Genomic DNA, 24,992 nt, shown 5'->3' on the forward strand with positions numbered 1-24,992 from the left:
TGCATCGAGGGAAATCGAGTCACTCTAGGCATCCTTCTGTTGACCACGATTATACGCCTATGAATTTGGTTTCTATATTTGTTTTATTCTTTTCTTTTTATTATTATAATATTATTATAATATTTTTTATTTTATATTATTTAATTTATGATGTCTGTCTGCTGTCTTGTAGGCTTTAAACTATCTCTTTGCCTCTTCCGTCTTGTGAATTATTATCAATGGCTTCTGGATAGTCATGGTTCTTGATTCCAGGTTACGAATTGCCAGAAGGAAGATCCCATCATCACTGATATTATCCCAATTGGAGGAATTGCCGTGCAGCACCAAGCGCGGAAGTTGGCGGTGGGTTATGGATTCTTCCCAGCGAATGCTTAGCTAGATATCACTGATTTGATTTCCAAAGAACAATAGAATAGTCGACTGTCTACTTTGGCTACATACAGCATACAGCGGGACACTCATGCTCTGATGGATAATGTCTGGTTTGAAGAGGATATCCTCCAGGGCGTGGAGTGCAAATGTCGGGGAACTGATCTTGACCCATGCGGGTTGACATCCTTGGGAGGGGTACAGCGAGTGATGAACCCTTGGGAGTTTGTGCCCGAATAAACTTCTTTGTAGCGCGGGAAACGAGGCAAATGGTTGGGAAGAGCATCGAGAGTTTTTTTTGGGAGCTACTGTTAGTTCCACGCACCACCCTATTTTAGACACGCAAAAACTACAAGAATTTTGGTTTGATAAACAACTTCAGCTTCTTACCCACAGCGTCTTTTTTCGATCTGCAACCTTTTTTTATTTCTCCCCTCACTGCTGAAATTGCGTGGGGAGCCCAAGCCAGGTAGCACACAATAGATTAATAAATGGCATTCACGGATTTTTTTTAGCCATCGCCAGCCTGTTCCTTTTGCTTCCCGAAACTTTGGCTCAGGAGCGACAAGCTTCACCATTCTTGAGGCTTGAAAACTTTCGTGAGAACAGACATCCTGTCTTCCACCAAGGGGTCGATTATTCGTGCTTTCTCATCTCGAGAACTAGATACATGCAATCATCACAGAAGGAAGAGAAAAGAGGAACAGAAACATTCAAAATCCAACAGAGGACCGTTCAACGGCGTTTCCCCAGTGGTTGTCGAGCAACCAACCAGTGTCACTGCGCAAGTATCTCAGCAGTGCCTCTTCTCCACCGTTTATTTTCTTGCTAGGGAGCTGGAAAAGGATAGATGTGTGTTGTTCACATGATCATCTAAGCGATTCTTCTTCGACATCAACAACTGCTGGGCCAACTTTGATGCTTGGGCAAATTTTGCTGCTGTCGTTCCTCTTGTCTGGTCCTCCGGCATATAATTTTCGACCCGTTCCCATCATCGCGCTAAGCCTGGACTGGGCCACCCAATGACACCGCCTTCATCCACGCACCACCGTGATTCCTACCACATCCTCCCTCAACTCTCTTTTCACCCGCATCCTCCTCGCTTTCCTGACTTCCACCTTCACGTCTTCGCTGGGAGCGCTGCTCTGCACCACGGCTTGTTAGCAACCAGACAGGTTCAGACGGGGCATCCATCCCCTGGATCTGGTTTATGTCCGTAATCTGGTATCCGTTCATCTCGCTAGGCTAGTCATAGACGGTCCGTCTGTTATCAATCAATCAAATTAATAATTATCAGTTAACACAACATCTGGGCCGTCTAAGCAACCATCTCTACTCCACCTCTTCGCCAACCTCAACTCTGGCAGTAACATCAACATCAAGGGAGACAATCAATCAGAATATTTACCGGCACCTTATCTAATTTTGAATACTTGCTGCAATCGCGGACTAGTTGATACTTAAAAATACTATCATCCTGCTCATTTCCTATTGTTCGCCCTCTGTTTGATCATGGCTCTCCATGACGATGAGGATGTCCAGCCGGAAGCAGTAGCCGACGCAGTGACTGCCATGAAAATCAAACGTGATAATTCAGCAGAGAGCACACCCATCAACAGCACCCATGCATCAGATTCTGCGAATTATTATCCCAATGGGTTTTCGAAGTCAAGCCCCACTAAAAGTATTTCCAAGACAAAATCGCAAAGCGGGAGCAGCTCTCCCGCTGCGAAAGTCGAAAATGGGCAACCTGAAGAGAAATTGTCCGCTTCCATAACCGTCAAACTGGAACCTGGCCAACCGCCAAAGCTGTCACGGGCCGGTTCACAGAAGGTGGTGTCTCGACCGGTGCCACTTTTTGACCATCTTCCAAACAGTACTGCTGAAGCTACCTCTACATTTCAAGTTATAGATGACTGCACGTATGCCAATAAATACATGGGTTATACGGAACATGCTATGGAGTGCGACTGTTCAGAGGAGTGGGGTAAGCTATAACTTTCTTTTCCTTATGCCCCTACTTAAATGCGTAACGAACAAAACCAAATACCTGTACTTTTATACCCCCAATTCCTCGAACTAACAGCTTAATGAATTTGTTTCTTATGATGCGACGCGTTATATCAAATTTTATCTCATATGTCTTTGACCAAGTCTCTGCACGTCTTCATGCTGATAAGAATTTCCAGATCCTGTGGCCGGCAGAAATGGAGCTTGCGGAGAAGATTCAGATTGCATCAATCGAGCCACAAAAATGGAATGTGTTGGAGACTGCGGTTGCGGTGATGAATGCCAAAATCAACGCTTCCAACGACGACAATATGCCAACGTGACGGTCATCAAAACCGAGAAGAAGGGCTATGGCCTACGTGCTGATTCCGATTTACGACCTCATCAGTTCATATTCGAATATATAGGCGAAGTCATCAACGAGGCAAGCTTCCGGAAACGCATGATTGCATATGATGAAGAAGGCATCAAGCATTTCTACTTTATGTCTCTCACCAAGGGAGAATTTGTCGACGCCACCAAAAAGGGTAATCTTGGGCGCTTCTGCAACCATTCGTGCAACCCCAATTGCTATGTCGACAAGTGGGTTGTGGGAGAGAAGCTTCGAATGGGCATTTTCGCAGAGCGACACATCAAAGCTGGCGAGGAACTAGTCTTCAATTATAATGTTGATCGTTATGGAGCTGATCCACAGCCTTGTTACTGCGGGGAGCCAAATTGTACAGGCTTCATTGGTGGTAAAACACAAACTGAACGTGCGACGAAGCTCTCCAATGCTACCATTGAAGCCTTGGGTATCGACGACCCGGATGGTTGGGATACTGCTGTGGCGAAACGGCCGCGCAAGAAGAAGACTGGCGAGGACGATGAAGAATATGTCGACAGTATGCAACCTAGGTCGTTGAACGAAGATGGAGTCACCAAGGTCATGGCTGCACTGATGCAATGCAAAGAGAAATGGATTGCTGTTAAATTACTTGGACGCATTCAACGCTGCGATGATGAGCGTGTACGAAATCGTGTCGTCAAGATGCACGGATACCAGATACTCAACTCCCAGCTGAGTGCCTGGAAAGACGATTTCAACGTCGTACTCCAAATTCTCGATATCCTAGATAAGTTCCCGAGACTCACTCGAAACAAGATCATCGATTCGAAGATCGAGGTGACAATCAAGCCCCTTACTGAGTGTGGTGATGAACGTGTGGAAAAGAAAGCAGCAGCTCTTCTGCAGATCTGGTCTACCCTTGAAATTGGCTATCGAATTCCACGGATGAAGAGAGACCCAACAGCTTCTAATAACACCACAGCAGTTAATCGGTTCGAACGACGAGAGTCATCTAGAAATGATGAAAACCAAAAGCCAAGATCGAAATCTCGATCTCGGTCCCGATCACGCTCGATCGATGCACCCCGTGCCCCAGCTGCCCTTCGAAATGGCAAAGGTCCTCCTCGCAATTCATACCACCACGGACCAAGACCGTTTCGACGACCGCCATTTGCCAATCCTCTACCTCAAGGTTGGTTTGCGGCGGAGTCGAATGGAAAGACCTACTATTATTCTGCATCAGGTGCTACGACATGGAAAAGGCCAACAGCACCGGCACCTCAGCCGCCTCCACCCCCCAAACCCGAGTCCAAGGATAAGGCCTTGCAGGATATTATCGATGGCATTATGAACGCTAAAGAGAACACACCGAAAACACGAGATAAATCGGAGACTCCTGCTACCTCCAAACCGCGAGATGCAAAACCCCCAGAGATAAAGGAACACAAGGAGAAATGGCGATCGTATAGTGAAGAAAAGCAGAAAAGGCTGTATGAAAACACTGTATGTGCATGCAACATCTATTTAGCCTACATGGAGGTTGACGATACTGACTTGTGATTGCAGATTTTCCCTCACGTCAAGTACGTAATGGATAAATTTAAACACAAGTTACCGAAAGAGGAGTTGAAACGCTATGCTAAAGAGGTATGGCTCTATACATGGAGAAAGCGCAGGCATTGAACAGCTAGCTTACTGACGTAATTATACTCAGGTGGGGAAAAAGCTCGTTAATTCGGATTTTAAAAACCACCGCGTGGACGATCCAACGAAAGTTAGCGACAAACAGATAAAGCAGATTAAAAGGTACTGTAAGGAGTACTTTGATAAAGCGGTTGCGAAGCACCTCGCATACGAGAAGAAAAAGGCGGAGAGGAAAGCAAGGGAAGCAGCTAAAGCAACTGAGGGCGGCTCAAGGGATGCAACCGAAAATCCCGAATTATCGCAAAATCCAGAAATAAAGGATAGTAAAAAGGAGGAAAGTGATGTCGAAGAAGATATAAAGATGTCAGATGATGAGATGGACAAGTTGGAAGATAAAAAATCATCACCAATGAGCCTCGACGAGAATAGTCTCAAACGCAAAAGAGATGCTGATGGATATCTTGATGTGGATGTCGATACAGCCGGTGCCTCGCCTTCAAAGAGGACAAAATCGTCTACGCCCCCTCCACCACCTCCTCCACCTATAGATATGTGTGAAGATGTAGCGAGAGACAGCCATAAGCGTAAAAGAGACGAAGGTGGTGACAATGGATATGGTAGCAACTGCTTCTCGCCGGGCAAAAGAACCCGGTCAGAATCACCCCCTCCTCCGCCTCCCCCACCTCCACCTGCGGATATGTCCGAAATGTGCGACACTGGCGAAGATCAAAGTAGGGGGGATGAGGAATTTTGCATAGATGAAAATATCGACGTAAACATGAGTAGTCTATAAGCGCCACACCCCTGGATCATGAAAATGCAAATTGAGTACCGGGAAAAGATTCATATGGGACCCCTGAACAGCAAATATCCCTGGATGCTTTCCATTCTCTGCCCGATGAGACAAACAAAGAAAGTGTTGCTGTGGATGTCGAATCTTGTTCTTCTTGACAGCGTCAATGTCAGGGTGGAGATCTATTCACCCTTTCCATCCAATCCCTTGCCTTTGAGGACCTGTGGCTATGTTGTCAACTTCAATTGATCAGATTCAACCGCATAAGCCTAACATCGCTGATCACAAACTGGTACTAACAGTTGAGTTTCAGCAAAGGCTCATCCTCTCATATAGGTCATCATATCTTCCACCCTTTGGCCAGGTCTGCCCATACCCTAGCATCTGGCAATCACCATACCTTCCGTCCCGACTAAAAACACTCCCGCGCAAACCCCCAGAGGCGAAGGCAAGAATAGCACAAAAGCGGAAAGGAATGATGGAATAAGACAGCAGTCTATGGGCTGGGCGTGGCTACTCTGCCATGTCCTCCAATGCTGACCCTTCTAGCTATATAGCTAGCTTCAGTCCCTAGTTCTGATTCTTGAACTTGAACTTTACATATCGCACTCTAACCCTTCAACCTCTCTCCTATCTTTCTCGCATAAAATACCCATACACATGCACACGTGTCCGCTGAATATACCTCCTCCTATTCCACGCATTCATCTAAATGTCTTTTCCATCATCTACCGCACCCCATTACGTCACGTTATTCATGCATCGTACTCTCCTGTACATATATCCATGATACTCCCTCCAGAATCCTACAATTCCCACACATTTCATTCAGATTTCTTTCTAATGTATCACCACATCAGCGCGTCAAACTCTATTCCATGCATAAAGTTTAGCAAATAAATTCTATAATACCTCAATGATCAGAAATTCAAAGGCTTCCGAAGAACTGACCTATCTACCTACAAGCAGTTGAACCCTCGTTTTCAACACGATATTTGAAAAAGACCAAAAGCCAATAAAGACTTTCTCGTGCGTGTAGTTTCTCGAATTCTGTTAGCGGAATAGAATACCATTTTCTCATCATGCTGTACTATGCTAGCCGCGTAAATGCATGCATTCAATTTTTATTCATATACGACCTGCTCCATCTCAATGTTCTATTGAGCATTAGAACCACTGGAATCATATGATTGGCAGATATGTATAGGTTGCTGCCAGGGACAAAAATGGAAATTGTCATTCTCTTGAACGCAAAGCAGAGTATTCATGCTTTGCAAGAATAAGAACAAAAAAAAAAACATCTATAAATCTTCGTAGCCCTCTTTGTCCATGACAAATTAAACAACAACCCACTCCTCTCTCAATTCCGTGCGGGAAACCCAGGACAAAGAAAAAGAGTAATGAAAAGACAAGACACAAAACGACACACGCCCTCCCTTCGTTGCTCAATAAAAACTCTCCACCAAACTTTCCTTATGCGTATTCCCAAACGCACCTATAAAGTTCTTCCCAGCAACAGCTCCAGGCGCGCCCTCCCCCAACTTAAACACACTTTCCACAACACTCAGCTCCGTCGCCGTCGTATCCATCCCCGTAACGGCCAACCAGTCATTGACGACCATCCCGGCACCGATGACGGGGGAGCCGCGGTTCACGCTTCCCGCTACCAGCGGCACTTGGACCAGCGACGAGAGCTCGTCTTGGTCTTGGATGGAGGTTTTGGGATGCACGATTCCGCCTTGGTTTGAGAGGGACATGTAGGAGCCTGTTAGGACGTTGTCGGCGATGGTTTGGCGGAAGACTTCGACGCCTAGCACGTCGGAGATTCTGTTTATGGGTGTTAAGTTAGAATGGAAACTATTTTTGAAAATTAGGGGGGTAGAAGGAGGGTTTTCGCCGGCGGGGGGAGAGGAACGTGGGGTTTGGGTACATTTCTTCTGTTTCACGTTCGATATCTGGATGGACGAGGGCGACATGGTCATTACAGCATATCACATTCCCGAGGGCTGTTAATCGCTCCTCAATCCGTTGTATTTTGACGGCGTCTGGGAGCGAGTTGCGCAGGTGCTGGAGCTCTTGGTCTGTGGTTGAGGTGGGAACAAGAAGGCCTTTGCGATTCCTAAGTGCAAAAGAGAATGGAAAATGGTCAACTTTATTGCTGCGGCGTTGTAGAGGACTGGGAGTAGGAAGAGAGAGGGGTGTGGAGATTAAGGATGATATGATATGACATACCCTGCTGTTAATCGTCCAACAATTCTCGTTCCGGCGATGGTAGCATGACATATTGGGATGACATCTTGCAATTCCGCTTCGAAAACGCTGGTTGTTTGGAAGAGAGTTAGTTGGCTGCTCTATAATATTTCCCATCTTCGAACACATCAGACCAAAGAGCAGATATCCACTTTTCCACACCCATTCTCTTCTCTTTCTTCTTCCTCTTCCCCACCTGGCTCGGAGCCAAAGCATTTAAACCGAAATGAAGAACAAAAACACAAACATACCTGTAAAAGTTTTCTGACGAGCCAATGGCAACCAGAGCATATGAATTCGTCAACGTTGCGAATACACCAACCCTACATACATTAAGGGAAATCATTAGCCAAAAGAAAAGATAGGATTACGACAATTCAAAAAAGATGGATTTGTTACATAATCGAAATCCAGTTAAAAAAAAACCTGGAGAAAAAAAGATAAAACAAGATAGAATTAAGGTGGTGAGGGAAAAACAACGTCCAACAAAAAACCCGGAAAAAGGAAAATACTCAACTCATTCGAATTCTCAAACCGAGCACGAACCGCCATGATTTAGCTGGATCTTTTCGTTTGTGTCTTCGTCTGTCTATTTGTACTGTGAATAGAGATATAGCAAGTGGACGACGCAACTTTATCTATTTTAGTTGTGCGGCGCAAGGTTGTTCGGTGATAAGTTTGTAGAGAAGAGACAGTCGCAAGTGATGCGATGTAAAATGAGTTGTTGGAATTGTAATTCGATTTTTCGTCCTTTTCCGTTTCTGTTTCTTAATTCCTGTGACGTGGGGTGGTGGAGGTGAGGTGAGGGGAGAATGAGGGGGTAGTTGAGAATTAGTTAGTTACTCCGTAAACTAAGTATGACTATGGAGATGCCGCTTCTGAGGGGATTCGTGCCGATAAGATGTGCTGTTTGTGGAATATGTGTGTATAGTACACCAGAAGCCGCTGGATGGAATTCCCGCCGTATATAGAAATATATATACCTTAGCAGGAATTCAAGTTGTGTCGTTCGGATGATGAAAATACCGGACTTTTCTGTTGTTTGAAGGAGGCGATGTTTGACTGGAGGCTATAGTTGGATCAGTCAGCAGAAGGTTGTGCGGGGGGAGTATTGTAAATAATGGTATGGGAAGTGTACTGGGAAAGGGCTGGTATTGTGGTATTGCCTGGTAATCTCCGTATGTTTGACTCTCAAACAACTCTCTGTGATTGCGGCCAGACATGAAGCGAGTATATATATATATATACCTGGGGAAAATAATAGGAAAAGAGATAATAGTAAAGATGATTTTTTGCCATGGGAGTACCTACACTAGTTGCTGAGTCCTACTCCGTACATGACTCAAGATGACTATTTTTTTTTTCGGCCTTTTTGCTGTTTCTGCGCTCCACTTCTGCACTTGATGGTTTAGTTCGGCATAAACGCCACGACATCGAAATCGAATGAATTCGAAGTGTCACAGCCCTAATCATGATCCTGCAGCTACCGAGTTATGATTGGTAGCTCCCTCTCTTACCATGTTTTCTGTCTCCTGGCCCAATCTGAAAACCTCTGCTCTCGTCAAACATCATTTACTTAGGTATGAAAATGGGATTTTGTATATTATTGTTGAGCGGGTCACCGTGACTGCGAATACAAGACTAACTGGGGATATCGCTAAAGCGATATCGGATATAGCTTGAATCTATAGAATGCGTGTATGACTTATGACGTTCAAATCTATGAAATGCAAAAGAGGGGGAAACAATTGACTAAAACATAAGAAAAATAATCAAACAAAACGGAAAGCAGGGATATCAAACTCCTCCCACCATGACAGCCAGCCGCTGTCGAAATTAATAGCCGACGGCCCGGAACCCTCTAGTAGATTTGGCTATCTTTATCTCCAAATATAAATAAATAAATAAATAAATAATAAAGAAATAAAAAAAAAATGTGTACTCCTATATGCATGGGAAACCAGAGGAACTAATAATGAACGGAGAAATAGCGGGTAATCCAGCAGGAACAAAGGACACGCGATAAAAGAAACAGATTAAGGACGAGCAATTTAGTTTCTGGGGAGGAGTGGGGTCATGTATATATAGTAACGAATTTCGGGGAGGACTGTTATTTGCATCGTCCGTAGACAGCGCAATAACAAACGTTTTCATTCGGACAGCTAGTTATCCGTGGGAAACAGGAAAATCTGTTAGTTGGTATAAAATAAAGAAAGAAAAGAAAAAATAAAAAATACAATACAATACAAGGATGAAAAGAGCAAGGAGAACGAAAAGAAAAACTCACAACACAGCATCCTTCCCAAAAACAATATGCCACAAATATTCCATGACACGCCCACTGCTCGCATCGCTCTTCTTCGTCTGTAAAATCCAGTCGCGGAAATGGATATAGTCTTCCACGGGCCTCTTGCGAATCTGGTCGCGCGAGACGGCAAACTGCGCACAGCAGGCTGCTGCCACTTCTTTGGGTTTTTCCATACCCTGTGGTAAGGGGTTGTTGTTGTCGTCGTCTCCTGCGCCAGCTCCTTCTTCCCCTGTCGTCGTTGTCCATGCCGTCGCTGAAGAGGAGGAATTCCGCGGTGGCGTGCTTGTCCCCCAAAAGATTTCTTCCCACACCTCCTGCGTCACATGTGTATTTATCCTGTGTTCCTTTTTACAGCCTGGATTCCACTTACAGCGCAGGTTGACATATCCCGAGCGCTGGACGTAGTCCAACTGCAGCATGCGCATTGCGAGGACATTATTGTGCAAGGGTGCGTCGACGTGCCATGCCTGTAGTAATCCCGATCGGTGCGAGTGAAGGAATGCGACGGTGCGGGGGAGTTTGTCATAGTTGTCGACTATGTAGGAGAGGTAGGCCATTGATTCGTGGCCTTTGTTTGCTGGGGTAGTGAGGGCTTGCGGGTCTTTTAGGGTTTGCGGGGATGGGTTGACTATGTATATGGCTCTTTGCCAGCTATATTTTGTGTTGGATCGTTGGTTAGATTGTTGAAAGTGGTTTGGCAACAGATCTAAACAAAACAACGGGGAAATAAAAATATATACTCTGGAAGTTCCTCCTGCACCCAATCAGTATCTTCCTCCTCCAGCTTAGCCATAACAATGATTTTGTCCCCCGCTTCAACATTTTGGGCTGTCGTTGAACCTTGCGGGAAGTTGAGAGTCTCCGGGTGGAAATGCGCATTAAAGGAGTCAACAAAATAGGATCCCCCGCTGTACTGGTCAAGGATGTCTTCGACGTGCTGTTTCAGAAACCAGAGAAAGATGAGGATTAGACAGGCTATGCTGAAGGCGAAGCGGAGACCGCATTTCATCGTCAAGGAAGGGGTTTGCCCGAGGGCGAAATATTGATGTCCCTGGTCAATACTGGAAGGGAGGTGGCAGGGAAATAGGCCGTGGGGAATTCGTGGGATGCGAGCGGGCCCTCATTTGTCACCCTGAGGTATAGCAGAAATTAGATAGATACAGAATACATAAATGAATGAATGAATGAATGAATCAGTGAATAAGTGTCAGCTCCATTAAAGGGTCAAGGGTGTTGATTGAGATGGAGATATGCAAAGGAAAAGATGGGGGTGAGAGTAAATCGGCGAAAAGGAAAAGCTCCAAGGCGCGGTTGCGCGATGGTGCCAGAGAAAATATAAAAATGAAGCCTTGGTTCCATGGGGAAGCCGCTGGAACTGTAACGTCAGCGGATAATATTATTATTCTATTCGGGCAGTTTTGCCGTATGGAGTTGACATTTGTGGTTGAAGCCTGAGCTTGAGCCTGAGTCTGAGTTGGGGTTCTGAGGCTCTGAGCTAACAAAAAGGATATAAGCATCCTCCCTCATGTGCATACCCATACTGTGGAGATTGATCCACGCGGCCTCTGGACATTGCTCTGCCGAAGGGATTCGTTCAGGCTTGGCGGAGATCCGGCTATGCCCACAAGCCCGTTGAAGTTATTGGCTGCAGACGCTGCCATGCTTTAGGTCCTAAGTACCACTGCAACATCGTCCCCCTGTACATCTTACTACAGCGCTAGGTTGGTAGGCGGAAAAGGACCTTACTCTGAGACAATGCAATTGAAATAACTGTAGTTAGTTACTGAGAATTCGTAGTATCCAACATCGTCAGAAGTGAAGTCATTCCGTTGCCGAGTGGCTTTCATTCTTCGGCCCATGCATAGTTGTCTATATTATCGTTTATTGCGCCCACGCACTTTGCTTGCTAGTAATTAGGGCACATAACTGCTAACTACGTCGGAGCAAGTATCTACACATGGATGTTATACTATAATGGAATCTCGGAAGCTGTCAAGCATGTAAAACAGTTATAACTACTCTGTAGTAAAGTTGGTTTAGTTAGGGAGGGTTAACTTTAGTTAAGTAGTTTAACTAACTACGTTATATTAATAACTACCTCCTTTGACTAAGCCGTGGGGAAGTTCAAGCTCAAAACCAACCACTCAAATATATCGTAATAAAAAACCCACAAACAACCCCTTAAATCCGCAACATAAAGGGGGAAATAATCAATGCATCCCTTTTCATACCTGTCAGCGCTTCTCAATCTCCTGTGAACCAAGTTAATAGATCAGTGAGAGGTTTACTCCGTTCTCCACTTCCATTGATTCTGATCAAACTCCTCCAGCTCCAGGAATCCCCAAAACTGCCAAGGCGAATGACTGATGTGAGACGTTTGGATCGTCTCTGAAACGGTTAGCTGGCCTTCTAACCATTCATTCTCATGTTTGGCATCTGGGCTTCCAATCGAACCAGTTATTTCTCTGGTAATTACTCTCGACAAGTCCCATGAAACGGTTGCTTACGGTGTAGAAATAATTGCATAGTACAGCACTAGTTAACGCGAAAGTATTGGCAAACCCTCGCTGCCTTCTAACCAGAGGAGTAACTCTAGCTCCACTCCATACTAACTAGGTAGGTCGGCTTATTGCGAATGTTATTGAATGAAGACCCTGACACATATAGCGGACCGTTCCTCCATATATCTCTACCACCTCTCCCGGAATAATATAAACACTAAGTATAATAAAGAAAGAGATACATGCGGTGTACGCCACTCAATTAAAGGTCTAAATTCGGAGGGCTTTGCATGTACATGCACAGATACTTACCCTACACTAAGGAGCTCTCACTCTCTCTCTCTCTTCGTAACTCAGAGAAAAGAGGGTATATGTCAGTGACACGTCTATTTATAGCCTGCCAAGATATCAAGCTTCTTGATAATACTCCGTATTTGGTGAACAGATGAATTGAGATAATCATTATGTGCCGCAAAGTCTACAGAGATAGGTTTGGATCGACAGCCATAATAACTATCGGAGTAGTTTAACCATCACATACGAGTGGCTTACAATCAGTGGTTGATTTCCAGTTCTATGGAAGACGAAGAGAAGAAAAACAATGAAGCAATAGTTCGGCCATGCAGGTCGTATCGTATCTTCCTGGAGTTTTAAATTCATCGGATGAAGGTACCGTGCAACTCATGGACTGGAATTGTCAGCTTAGGCGTTAGCAATGCTCATATAGTTATATCCCCGGAGCCATCTCCGGCTGTCATAGCATTTGACATTTTTTTGATTAAAACCGAACAGCCCCAAATCGGAATTTCAGCCAGGAGCAACATTTGATAGACGTAGAAACTACTACTCCATAGTTAGCTTGCTGCAACTGAAAATCAGTTTTGAACGCAAGAAGAAGCGCACCATGTGTCATCATGGGTAGAAATAACCACCTGCATAATTTCCAAGAACCAGAAACGCAAGAGAGGGGTAGTTATAGATGGCCTTATCATTGGCTAGGAGCTTTAAAAATGACGTAGAAGACCTTTATTAAGGCTCTGGGTGAGTGCATAATTATTGTTGGTTATGACGGTTAAAGTTCCAAGGCACATTCATTGTTTTTTCAATATTTCGCGGAACGGCATAAATTAACTTCGAATCCATTCTAGACCATTTGACGAAACCATGGTTAACGACCTGGTTTTATAAATGAAATAGGAACATCGAGAACATCCCGCCCTTCAAGCAGCACGACCATGTTCAAAACAGGATTACTGGGTTCTGATTTGTGAGGTTAATGTTCTTCATCGACATTTAGTTTTTGAGATACGTGATTTCCTCCCGCTGAAGTCTCCAAGGTCCACAGATACCTAAGAGGCCCAAACCAGGGGTCAAGTTCCCGGACCTAGCCGATATCAAATCGTCATTGTGGGCCTTAGTTCGCAGTCCAGATCCACTGCGCCTCATAGGGTCACAGTTGATCATGGTTTAAAAGGTTGAACGCGATTTATAAGTTGGGCCCACCTCCCATCTAAATTAAACAGTCGACATTACTCATATATCTCTGTTCAGTCTCACCGCCCTCAGCACCCGGATTAGGTATGGTTAGGGTTAGGGTTAGGGTTAGGGTTAGTTAGGAGTGACCTTGAAGAAATATGATAAGTTCAACTACCATCAAGAGCATATCTACTAGAGATGTGCGGTTGAGCTGTTTTGTGTGTGTGTGTGTGTGTGTGTGAGAATATGACTGGTTGCAGGCGATTTTAATGAGGGGTTGTCATGGTCTGAATGTTAAACCACGCCGATGGTTTTTCCGGCCGAAATTTAAAACCACGCTCAACTGCAACCCCCCCGGCTCATTACAACAACGATAGTGCAACGGTTGGATGTTGGTGGGCGGGACAAAACCTCCGAAAAATCCCTTCCAGCCTTGTGGCTTGCATCAGAAGTAACTAGCTAACGATGACTGACTATCCTGACGACTTTGCACGATGGTGATTCCCGCTCATTCTCTGTTTCCTCATCGCATTCATGAGGTGCCGTTCGCGAAAGGCCTACTCCGTAAGTGGTGGTTGAGCTGGTCAGAGGCACAGGAGATGGAGGCCTGGCAAGTCCTGTCTGGATTTCCTTGGCCTGGGCCGGAGGCTAGGTTGATGCCTCGAGGCTATTTCAATACTCGTTGATATTATATATAGTATGGCTGCTAGCAACCGGGATCGCGAAACAAGGACCCCCGGCCTATTTTTTTTCACAGAGCCCCTGTTTCTGAGATGGCTGCTCCAGCGCTCTCCAATCGAAGTTGATCGTCCGTTTATCAGGAAAAAAGATGTGCACTAAAACACAATAGCTGCTCAACAAACCCATCTAGATTTCCGGGACAATAGCCAGGATTCAGCCTTTTAACTCCTGTTCCTGGATGTCATTTCGCTAAACTCCCGAGGTCATTCCTTGCTTTTGCCTTGACCCAACCGGTTTCTCATCCCCATACTTAAGATTAAATACTTACCTCCTGACAAATACAACAGGCACAGTGCGACCTCGACACCATTCAGATAACGCGCAGTTCGTCTTGTTGATGCTGGGTGAAAATGGCGTTCCTTATGCCCGTTTATTCCCCATGGTTTCGGGTCGATAAGACCCCACTTCAGCTGTCTCCTTCGGCCCCTCTGTGCCCTCAAAGTTTATCTTTGTTTTTCTGCTCTTGTTTATGTTGTGGAGTGTTCATGTGGTGCATGTAATATGGATAAGAATTATCTATACATATGTGATTGTGGTAGTTGAATTATAAAAAGCTCCCTTTGTCCCACATTGGGGTCCGCTGCATAAACAAAACATTATTTCCTCTTTCTTTTCAAGACTGCTTTTGTTTGAGAGGTTTACCTTTATTTTATCTTTACCCTTTTGTCGATATCGCGCGTTGTTGTTCATGTAGGCATCGCGTCTTTCTGCCGATGGCAGCAGATACACCTTTCTGACACCGGTTGTGGTTTTACTGAAGCATTTATATTCTTTGGTAAACCCCATGTTCAAAGACCATCCGTTTTTCTTGGACCAACTGTGCGCCGGACTTGACAGTCTTCGAGCCCTCTCAGTCGAATATTCTGTGTTTAACGGAAATTTGTGGAGAATCTCCTGCCTTTGTATTCGAACCAAGCGTGGGTGACGTTCAAACCGCAGAATTTTTATCTGGCACGCAAGAATCCGTCTCTCTTTCAATTTGTTTTTAAAACCATCGGTGCGCCTACAGCTGCCTATTACGCAGGGGCGAAAATGCGGAGGTCTATTGTCCTCTTCTTCCTGGGCACGTCGGCAATCGTATGCACCGTGATATCAACCATTATAAACGGGGTATTCGCGGCATCGTTTGACAATGCAGTTTTTGGCAGGGCCCTCGTAGCATATATGGGCTTGGTTGTAACCGTTATCAGCTCCATTATTCTGGGGTTGCTCATCCTCTCGTTCACCAGGGATACAGTCAGGGACCGGGAATTCTGGAAGTCGTGGAGAGGATTAGAATTTATCTTTCTGGGCATAATCCTCTGCATAGACCTCATTGTTGTCGCAATTTGCCTGTGGTTGTCTGATTCCTTGCTCAGGGAACAGAATTCCATGTCAATCCCGCGTCGCACGCGGGCACTCTACAGCGCTTGGTGTGGCGTTTGGATTATCGCCATCATCTTCCAGGCATCATTCTACATCGGGCTCGCATTGCCACAGAATTATAATCCGGCCTTACGAAGCGACTGGATCTCTCGTATCAATTTTAGCACAGCCAGCTTTCTTCTGACCAATATGCGATTATTAAAGAGAACTGAGAGGAAGAGACCATCAGTCGCGCTTCAATGTGTCGCATCACTACCGCACCAACGCCCCCCCACAGCCAAAGTGGCTTCACACTACAACCCAAAGGAAATGGATCCCAAGTCGTCTCGATATTCAGGAACCTTATGGCCCAGTTCGCACCTTTTGAAAGGTTGCCAACCTAACTCCAAGATCTACCAGTACACGCACAAGTTCCAACCTCACAGAGGCGGCAGCAGCCCGCTGGAACAAGAGCACACATTCGATCAGTGGGACACATCCAGCGTCCCCCGCGAAATATACGACGCCCTCCTCGAATCAACTCTCCAAAACCCAAGTCATCTCAATCGCAAAAGCAATTCTAATTGCAATGGCAAAGGCGATAATGATCACAACACCCAACCACAAACTCAATCCCGCAGCCGAACCTCCTCCTTCACAAGTACAGCCACAACAATCGCCCTCTCGAAATCCCAGGATTACCACCAGCAATCCCCACAGCCCCCCCGAGCTCCACATGAAGACTCCATCCTCCCCGAATCTCCAACCCTAGCCTCCCGCTCTCTGTCAAACTCAGCCACGCCCTCCTCTTCCCCGTCCTCTTCCCCTTCTGCCCCGCACCAGTGCCAGCAGCATCAGCAGCAGCATCAGAACCAGCATTGGCTCCCGTACCAACATCACGACCAGTATCAGCATCACGATCCGCTCCCGCTCCCGCCCCCCATACTCCCCACCCTCCTAAGCTCCCAGTCCATGGAAGGCCACATCCACCCGCTCTTCCGGTCCAGTAGCCCCGGTCCACGCCCAGCAACCTCCAAGGGGACAGTGGTCGTCGCCTCGCCCGCCGCGGGCCAAACGATCACGAAGAAGGCACTCAGTAGGATTAGGTCTGGTTCATTCTCATCTTTTCCTGTGCCGAGCAGTCCGTTGGCGCAGGCAGAGATAATGGAAAGTGAGATCGATGAGGATAATGAGAATAGTGATGGTGTTGGAAATTGTGAGGCTGAGGAATTTGAAGGTAGAGCTGAAAATGGGCAGGGGGAGGTGAAAGCATCAGAGAAGCCGATTCCGCTGCCGATGCCGATTCCGAGATTTGTGTTGGCGGAGGGGAATGGGGGCAGGTGGCTGAATTATGAGAGGAAGAGTAGTAAGGGAAAATATACAGATGAGGGAGGGGGGAGGGCGGGGTGAAGGTCTCTGTACTAATCATGTTTTCTTTACGTCTTGTTTTGTTTACTTTTTTGGATCATAATTGGATTAATGATAATGATTCGGAGTGTGTATATATATATACAACTCTCACCTCTCTTTTTCGTTTTTTATGTTGCTCAAAGTTCCCTTCGGTTTTCTACTTTTCTTCGTCCTTGCCACTTGACTCCCATTTAGAGATGGATTGGAGTAACTATGGTTGAAAATATGGGCTGAATTTGTCTTCCCTTTCTATGTTTTTCTCATGACGGTTGGATGGGATGGGATGTTAGTATCCATAGGATGGGAATGGGACACGGGGTGCATGGGTGCATCGGCGGCATGGATCATGGTATAACTGCCTCTTCATCACCAAAACACAGCAGCGGGATGCCCCGAATCACAGGACCTCAAGATTATGAGAATTCATTTCTAATGTTTTTAGTTTTATTCCTTTTCCTTTGTAGGGGAAGAATTAATATTAAAGCAAAAACTGAATTCGATGATATCATTTGACTAACATTCTTGGATTCCACGCTAATTTGACCACGAATTCATCCATCCGACGCTGAGTTTATAATAACTCTTGTCCAAGATAAAAAGTATTAATATACATTCATATAAGGCAATTCCTGTTGTCAAGTCTCGGGAGAAGGAATTATCTGTTTCGCAACAGTACAAAATTGCTACAAGTCCGGAAACTTTTGCAGCAGATTTACTCAGATCTTGAACGGCCCTACCATATTTCTGTTATGCATGCTTCCTGGGCCTATCACCAAACTTGCGAAACTCGATCAGCGGAAGTTCGTTCCAAAGCTTTGGCGAAGGGGTGAAGATACCCCGGAAAGGGAAGGCCTACAAAAGACAGCAAATGCTGTTTGTGACAAGTGCGAGATTGGGACATCGATGAAAGACGAGCTACTCAGCTCAGACCCAACCTCCAAGAAAACACAGGCGTATCTCAGATGTCTTACACAACAAATAAGCTTGTAGCAGTTGTGGTCAAAACTCATGTATTCAATTCCACACATCCATGATGAAGGGAGCTGTGGGAAAGATATTCTAAACCCATTTTCTTGTATGTATATTATGTATATCTTTGCACCATAATGAATGTTTATTAGTATAATGACCAGTGGTATTGACAGTGAATGATATTCCAGGATTCCAGATATCTCTTCTTACTCAATCAGTTATTGATTTAGACATTATGCATCTTATCTGATTTCTGCAGACACATCAATTGACATCTTCCAACTCTGAGCAATTCAGAAGTATCTTCAGAAGTATCTTCAGCTCACTGCAAGATTACCAGTCAAGCTGCCCAATGTTGCACTATATTCAATTGATAATCCTCTGGTAGTTATGGCGCGACACACCGTCCATCGATAAAAAAAAAAATCGTTTCGAAGATTGGGTGGAGGGCAAAGGTACAGCCTACTTGTCATGGTCGCTGTTGAACTTGTCCAGAGAACACTCATATCTCATTGGCTTCGACGGTGGAAACACCGGACTGAGGGGTAGCCTAACAGAACAATCGCTTCTCCGTGATTTCCGGCGACCAGAACAGTTCCGGTTAACTCTTTCTGTTAGGGTATATCTTGGCTGGGTTTCCCTCAACTCTAGCGACGCCTCCAGCAGGATTTTGTTTTCGCAACAAAACAGAGCGCATGCTAGGCGGTGATGATTCAAACCTTTTCACATCTATCCGCTCGGGTCTAAAACCACATCTTCTTCAGAACCGGAATGTATCAAAAAAGATAGCTGTTGGGATTCAGATTCGTCGCACTTCAATCTTAGCTTTCTCTTCGAGCTTCCCTCGATCATTTGCAATATCATCAACTCGAGTACCGGGTCTTCGTTCTCGGTTCCAGCCAATGACGTCCCATTCTTTATATCGACTCCAGTATCGAGAATGTATTTAGTGGCCCAGAGACACGGAATCCTATCTTAGAATCATTGGTAGGAGGCTGAGTTTGGTTGACATCAGTTAATTTCGTAGTACGGTTCCTCTCACCAAAAAAACTTCTCACTAGATGTTCAGCACCGTAAATTCCAATCTTAGATGGTAGGGTAATGCGAAGGGAAAGTACGCTGTAGAGAAGAAGTGCTATGTTATTGTTGGAGCCTAGGCTTCCTATTATGGACTAGCGCACCGCACAATAGTATATAAGCATCCCTGAGATAGGCTACCAATACAACCACTTCAGACGTCCAACAGTTTATTACTTCACACCAGCGGAATCTGAGTGTTCCGAGTCACGTCATTGAAGACCTGTAATTTTCTGAAGTCATCGTCTTCGCATCTGCTGACTGAAATCATTCAACTGTTTCTGAAGCCAGTAGCGAAGTATGTTAATTAATTCGATAATCCGCGAAACATCCTACCACAATTTGTATAATATTATACATTTCACTGAGCCAATCCTCGAGATGGCTGTTGTATCGTCAAGTCATTCATGCAAGACCGCATTTAACGGCCAGGGTATTCCGCTAGTTCCCCTCCTCAAGACCGACCGTAATGCTAATCCATGCGCATGAAAGTGATATCATGATCGACCATAAGGGGGCCTCTCCTAGCCGTTAATCAACGGCCCTTGGTAGGCAGGTGAGGGTAGCCTTGATTGGCAGTGTCCTTATCTTTCTCCTCAGGGGCAACCCGCAGCTCGCCACAGGTATATATTCAGGACACTTGATAGAGCTCACAACCAGTAAACCAGGGGGTGCTCCAACACTTCGCACGCTGTTGCCCGTTTTTGAGGATCCAAGTTTGTCATCCGATGGATAACATCCTTGAACTTGTCGTCCTTGGACATTCGGCCAATCTGAGAATGGCTTGTAGGAATGATAGTCTGCCACCTGATCATCCCAGAGAAATCCAAGGACCTGGCGGTTGACCCCGTCGTCACCAACGTGAGCCCATTCAATCCTTCTCAGTCCCCAAAAAAAGAAAACCTGACGTTGCAGGCGAATGACATGAGAGAATGCAATGCGCCTTGCGATTCATGTTTCTGCAGATCCTCATCGGCTCTAAAGATGGCTTGTCCGAGCATAGCATAGAATCAAGAAGCAAAGCAGGAAATGGAATAAAAAAATCAGAGTTAAACAATGTTCAAATCACTACCAAATTGTGGGTAGAACTAGCAAGTGCAAAGACATTTGAGAGCCACTCAAAGGATATGATCTAATGCTGTGTTGTTATCCATTAAGATAGTTACAATGCTGATCATTGGGTTGCGTTAAATCAGGATGTTATGACATTACTGTTAACCAATAACTACATGTTCCTGATTCACCCAAGATTAAGCAAATTCCTGATCTGGTTGCTCTCCTTTAGAATCCGGCGGGCCTCTTTGGCATCGACTCCCAGGTCCTCCCCAGCCAAGTTTGGGAACCAAGACCTCCTGGGCATACACAATGGTCCCATATTTCAACACCACACTATTGATGCCGGTCAGTGAGTCGACGGCATCTTTAAAGTGAGACGTGACATGTGCTGAGCTGAGGGGAAGGTCAGTGAAGATGTTCCTCAGTGGGTTCGCGGCGGTGTGGGGGTGTGTGTGTTTCTTAACTCACAGGACCTCATGGCCTCTTAAGGCCATAGTAGCCAGTGCTGTGCAGGACACTCCAGGAGAGAATTTTCCTGCCATGCTTCTGCACTTTCTTGTGCACAACACTCCTATAGCGGGGGCAGTACCTGGAATCATCGAGGATTCAACACAGGTGAGGATGGAATTGAGTCAACCGATCATCTAGATGGTCCCACGCAATGATGGGATAGCAAAGTCAGTACCACTCACGCCGTGCAGTTTCCTTTCAGTGGTTCTCACAGAACCACAGCTGGTCGCTAACCCGCATGCGATTGTTGGCGGTATTGAATGCACTGGAAGCCTCCACCTCAACCACAGAATTGCACACTAAGCACATGGTGGTCACTGTTGAGGATGGAGATGGTGTGCGGGGCTTCGCATTCAGCATGGCCCTGTCATCTGCTGCTTGGGGTTGTCCACTGGGATAGCAATGTGAAAGTTTCAAGGGGCGTGGGCAGCTTAGATATTGGAAGAGGCTCACTGACTGCTGCACGACCTAGTACATTCACAAGAAGAGCAGGGCATCAGTACCAATTGCAACACACCTTCTAAGCATTATTTTTCAGGCTCACGACACACTTAGTTGAGGGGCTATAAACAGGGATCGGGTGGGCGCGCTTACAGTTCCACTCTTGCCTCTGCTTGTTGGTGGGGGGGTTGCTTCCGTGCATATTCTGAAGTTTTGTGTACCATCGCTGCCGCAAGGAGCTGAGTTGTCTCTGTGGAAATTGCTCCTTGATCTCTGTCCAAGAGAAGCCGTCCTGCTTCAGGGCCACTAGGCGGACCTCCTCCTCTTGAGTCCAGTGATGTCTTCTCCCGCCCACATCCTCAACCTTCTGTTCACTGTAATCTCTTCCAGTGTTGGCCGCGGCTGTCATCTCGCCTGCAAGATCTGAGGCGGTCATTGGACAGCCTGTGATCATCTCAAAAACAACTTGGGCCACTGTAGATGACAGCATCACAGCTTCCCCTCAGGCCAACAACAGCATAGGGCAACTACACCTCTCAGCTTCAATTGGAGGTTGTGAGTGGGTGTGTGTGTCTGGACCATGATCTATGTTCCAGGGGGTGGTGGAATGGTCCTTCACAGTCATTGTTTGCACCCTGCTGTCCTGCCATTTGACACCTTCATGACCTGCAGTGGCTGCTGCTCTTTGGATCTGATACCAAGGACAGCATGATGCAGGGCCAGATGGCTGTGTGGGAAGTCTGTGATGCTTTGAAGGTGATTTCATTGAGCCATCCTCTTCACTGCTTGCATGATAGTTGCCATCTGTATCATCAGAATGTGCACTCAAGCCACCTGTGTCGGACATGGTCATGTCATCTTCAACACACTGCAAGGGTTTCCTGGGAAGCTTACAGTCTTGGGTATCAGGGACCTCACTCCTCAATCGTGCATGAGACTTCTGTTGGCAGGTCTGGTGTCGGCTGCTTAGCCCATTCTCATACTGCATTGAGCTTGATATGGCTTCTTTGAGGCAATCCACAATGACTGGCACTTTGATAGTGACCATGAGGTGCATGGCACCAGTACCAGCCTTGCGCTGGTGTTTTCTCTTGTAGGGTAGAACACATACCAGTGATGGCAGTGCCAGCTTCATTGCTTCCACCATCTGCTTTGGGTGAGTGAGATATGGATGTTGAACAGCTGGAAATGTCTCATTTGGCAGGAGACATGAAGGTGCTGTCAACAGCAGACCCGTCTGTAGCACTGTCTTCAGAGTCTACCACAATTGGTGAACTGAAGGGTAGCAGGTCATCATCACTCTGACTGCTTCAGGGCCATTCTCATCTAGGCGACATATCCTGATTTGACCAGGTCAAATAAGCCAGCCTGCAGGATCAAATCCAGTACAGGTGTTGAAATGCTGCTGCCAGGAAGAGACTTTGTGCAGGTGGATCTGACCAGGTCGCATTCTACAGCAGTTGAAGGGTCTGGAAAGGATTCATCAGTTTTCTCCTAGCCTCTGTCCTCATCCCCAACAGGTAAACCTAGAAGGTGTCGTATTAGGAACTGGTCTAACCAGATAGAATAAAAAGAAGAAAGGGGAAGAGAGATAGTCAAACAGTATTAAAGAGACTTTAAAAAATTAAATTCAAAGTTATCAATTGTATTTTGATTTAATTCAAGAAATAGTTCAAAAAATTAATTTAAAAAATAAAAATATTCTACTTTATTTATCTTAAGTTACTTGCATTTGGTGGATATTCAACATGTAAGATATAAAATGAAATTAAAGTAAAGGTTTACATTAATAAAATATAAGAAGAAAATATTCTCTTCTATAATATAATTGAACTTTAAATATAGTTATTTTAAATCTTATATGAATAAACTCAAAAATTATATTTATAGATATAATTTTTATAATTTAGTTAAAAATTCAAATTATATTTTAGTAAAATTGCTTATTGAATAATGATATTAAAAAAAAAAATTTGTGATTTAATCTAAAATATAGATAAATAAGATAAAAGCTTCAATTCATCTATTTAACTAGACAGCTACAATGAGAATATTAAACTAAGAATTAAAATATGAAATGAATTGAGCTGTCAAATTTAAAAAAAAGTTGATTAAGAATTAAAGTAGATCAATCTTTATTTATATTATTAATAAATACATCACAATAAAATAAATAGTATAGTTTAATTATAATAATTTAAAGTATTTAAAATTAAGTAAGCATTATAATTCAATTTAAAATTTAAAATAAAAACTTTAATTTACCTATCAAATTAGATAATTATAACAAAAATATTAAATTAAAAATTAAAACATATACTAAATAAATAATTAAATAAAAATATATAATTAAAAATCAGAATAAATTAACTTTTAAAATATAGTAAAGTAAATTAATTTTAATTGATATTATCAACAGCTGTATTATAACATTAGTTCTTAGTTTTAAAATATATTTATTCTCAAGTAGATATATTAGAAGTAAGAAAAAAAAATAAAATTCATTAAATTTATCAATTTTCTTAATCATTATTTATTTAATTTTTATAAATTTTTTTTTATATTTTATTAATATTAAAATTATCATTTATCTTTTTTAGAAAATAGAATTTATTTGACAGTTTAATAGTAATAAAAGCTTAAAAAATTTAAAAATAATAGTTTTTAACTCAATAAATATAAGATTTATAATACATATTATAGCTTTCTTGATAGTATTTCTTCTGTTAAGAATATGAAATTAATATAACATATAATAAAGAATTATAAACAAAGTTAAAAATATTAAATTAAATTAAATTTAAATTTATAAAATCATAATAATTAAAATAAATAAATTAAAAAATATAAAATAAAATTAAATAAATAAATTAAAAATTAAATACTAAATAATATATAAATTTTTTTTATAAATTTAATAAAAATTTAACTACTAAGCTAGATAATTATAGATTAATATATTAAAGTATTAATCAAATTAAAAAAACTTTGAAAAATTTAATTAATTTTAAACTTTAATTTTTTAAAAAATATATTTAAACTTAGTAATATAAATTATTAAAATTTATTTAAATTTTATTTTAAATAATTTATTTTCTATCTTAATTATTTTATTTAAATTATTTTATATATAAGAAAATTAATTAAAAATAAAATTATAAATTTAATTATTTATCTTTTTAGCTTAAACTAAATAGAAAAAAAATTATTACTTATATATTTGAATTTAAATTCAAATAAATATAATAAAAATAATAATTTTTAAATAATTTATAATTTAATATAATAGTTTAAAATTTAACTTTTACTTAATATATTAATTTTAATAACTTTATTTTAATTTTAATTTTAAACTTTTAAAAATTTATAATTATAATTTAAAAAATAATTTATAAAAATAATATTTTTATTTTTATTTTTATTTAATTAATTTAATACTTTAATTTAATAACTATAAAATTTAAAAAAATATATATTAAATTAATAAAATATATTTATATAATTAAAAATTTATTAAAATATGTTGAATTTAATTTAATAAAAAATTATTAATAAAATTATTAATAATAAATTTAATCTTTATATTTAACTTTTAAATAAAGTAAAAAACTAATTTTTTCAAAAATTTATTAGATATAATAAATAAAATAAATATATTATTATTATTATTATTATTATTATTATTATTATTATTATTATTATTATTATTATTATTATTATTAATCCCATAACCTTTAATCAATAAATATAATATTTATATAG

The 24,992-nt window shown here is 42.8% G+C and overlaps 9 protein-coding genes across 9 annotated transcripts; 3 read left to right on the forward strand and 6 right to left on the reverse strand.

The window, feature by feature from the left end:
* Positions 1–180: 180 nt before the first annotated feature.
* Positions 181–556, reverse strand: PADG_11475 (uncharacterized protein; the record flags this gene model as incomplete). The annotated part of the gene is made up of 2 exons (XM_010760641.1): positions 181–375; positions 449–556. 2 exons carry the CDS (start codon positions 554–556, stop codon positions 181–183), a joined length of 303 nt encoding a protein of 100 aa, XP_010758943.1.
* An 812-nt stretch (positions 557–1,368) lies between these two features.
* PADG_11476 (uncharacterized protein) lies at positions 1,369–1,605 on the reverse strand (the record flags this gene model as incomplete). Its single annotated transcript, XM_010760642.1, has 1 exon — positions 1,369–1,605. One exon carries the CDS (start codon positions 1,603–1,605, stop codon positions 1,369–1,371), a length of 237 nt encoding a protein of 78 aa, XP_010758944.1.
* A 276-nt stretch (positions 1,606–1,881) lies between these two features.
* PADG_02690 (uncharacterized protein) lies at positions 1,882–5,144 on the forward strand (the record flags this gene model as incomplete). Its single annotated transcript, XM_010759784.1, has 4 exons — positions 1,882–2,356; positions 2,559–4,210; positions 4,274–4,354; positions 4,422–5,144. 4 exons carry the CDS (start codon positions 1,882–1,884, stop codon positions 5,142–5,144), a joined length of 2,931 nt encoding a protein of 976 aa, XP_010758086.1.
* A 1,445-nt stretch (positions 5,145–6,589) lies between these two features.
* On the reverse strand, positions 6,590–7,946 carry PADG_02691 (eukaryotic translation initiation factor 6; the record flags this gene model as incomplete). The annotated part of the gene is made up of 5 exons (XM_010759785.1): positions 6,590–6,971; positions 7,075–7,263; positions 7,377–7,463; positions 7,646–7,717; positions 7,930–7,946. The coding sequence occupies 5 exons, from the start codon at positions 7,944–7,946 to the stop codon at positions 6,590–6,592; spliced, it is 747 nt and encodes a 248-aa protein (XP_010758087.1).
* A 1,731-nt stretch (positions 7,947–9,677) lies between these two features.
* On the reverse strand, positions 9,678–11,363 carry PADG_02692 (uncharacterized protein; the record flags this gene model as incomplete). Its single annotated transcript, XM_010760266.1, has 3 exons — positions 9,678–10,353; positions 10,443–10,753; positions 11,238–11,363. The coding sequence occupies 3 exons, from the start codon at positions 11,361–11,363 to the stop codon at positions 9,678–9,680; spliced, it is 1,113 nt and encodes a 370-aa protein (XP_010758568.1).
* Positions 11,364–13,371: 2,008 nt separating this feature from the next.
* On the reverse strand, positions 13,372–13,667 carry PADG_02694 (uncharacterized protein; the record flags this gene model as incomplete). Its single annotated transcript, XM_010760267.1, has 2 exons — positions 13,372–13,463; positions 13,553–13,667. 2 exons carry the CDS (start codon positions 13,665–13,667, stop codon positions 13,372–13,374), a joined length of 207 nt encoding a protein of 68 aa, XP_010758569.1.
* Positions 13,668–15,452: 1,785 nt separating this feature from the next.
* On the forward strand, positions 15,453–17,174 carry PADG_02695 (uncharacterized protein; the record flags this gene model as incomplete). Its single annotated transcript, XM_010760268.1, has 1 exon — positions 15,453–17,174. The coding sequence occupies one exon, from the start codon at positions 15,453–15,455 to the stop codon at positions 17,172–17,174; it is 1,722 nt and encodes a 573-aa protein (XP_010758570.1).
* Positions 17,175–17,927: 753 nt separating this feature from the next.
* On the forward strand, positions 17,928–18,164 carry PADG_02696 (uncharacterized protein; the record flags this gene model as incomplete). Its single annotated transcript, XM_010759786.1, has 1 exon — positions 17,928–18,164. One exon carries the CDS (start codon positions 17,928–17,930, stop codon positions 18,162–18,164), a length of 237 nt encoding a protein of 78 aa, XP_010758088.1.
* A 2,309-nt stretch (positions 18,165–20,473) lies between these two features.
* On the reverse strand, positions 20,474–22,377 carry PADG_02697 (uncharacterized protein; the record flags this gene model as incomplete). The annotated part of the gene is made up of 5 exons (XM_010759787.1): positions 20,474–20,672; positions 20,748–20,868; positions 21,002–21,257; positions 21,334–21,704; positions 21,810–22,377. 5 exons carry the CDS (start codon positions 22,375–22,377, stop codon positions 20,474–20,476), a joined length of 1,515 nt encoding a protein of 504 aa, XP_010758089.1.
* Between the last annotated feature and the right edge of the window lie 2,615 nt (positions 22,378–24,992).

Source organism: Paracoccidioides brasiliensis (assembly GCF_000150735.1).
Source record: "Paracoccidioides brasiliensis Pb18 unplaced genomic scaffold supercont2.3, whole genome shotgun sequence".
Classification (NCBI taxonomy): domain Eukaryota; kingdom Fungi; phylum Ascomycota; class Eurotiomycetes; order Onygenales; family Ajellomycetaceae; genus Paracoccidioides; species Paracoccidioides brasiliensis.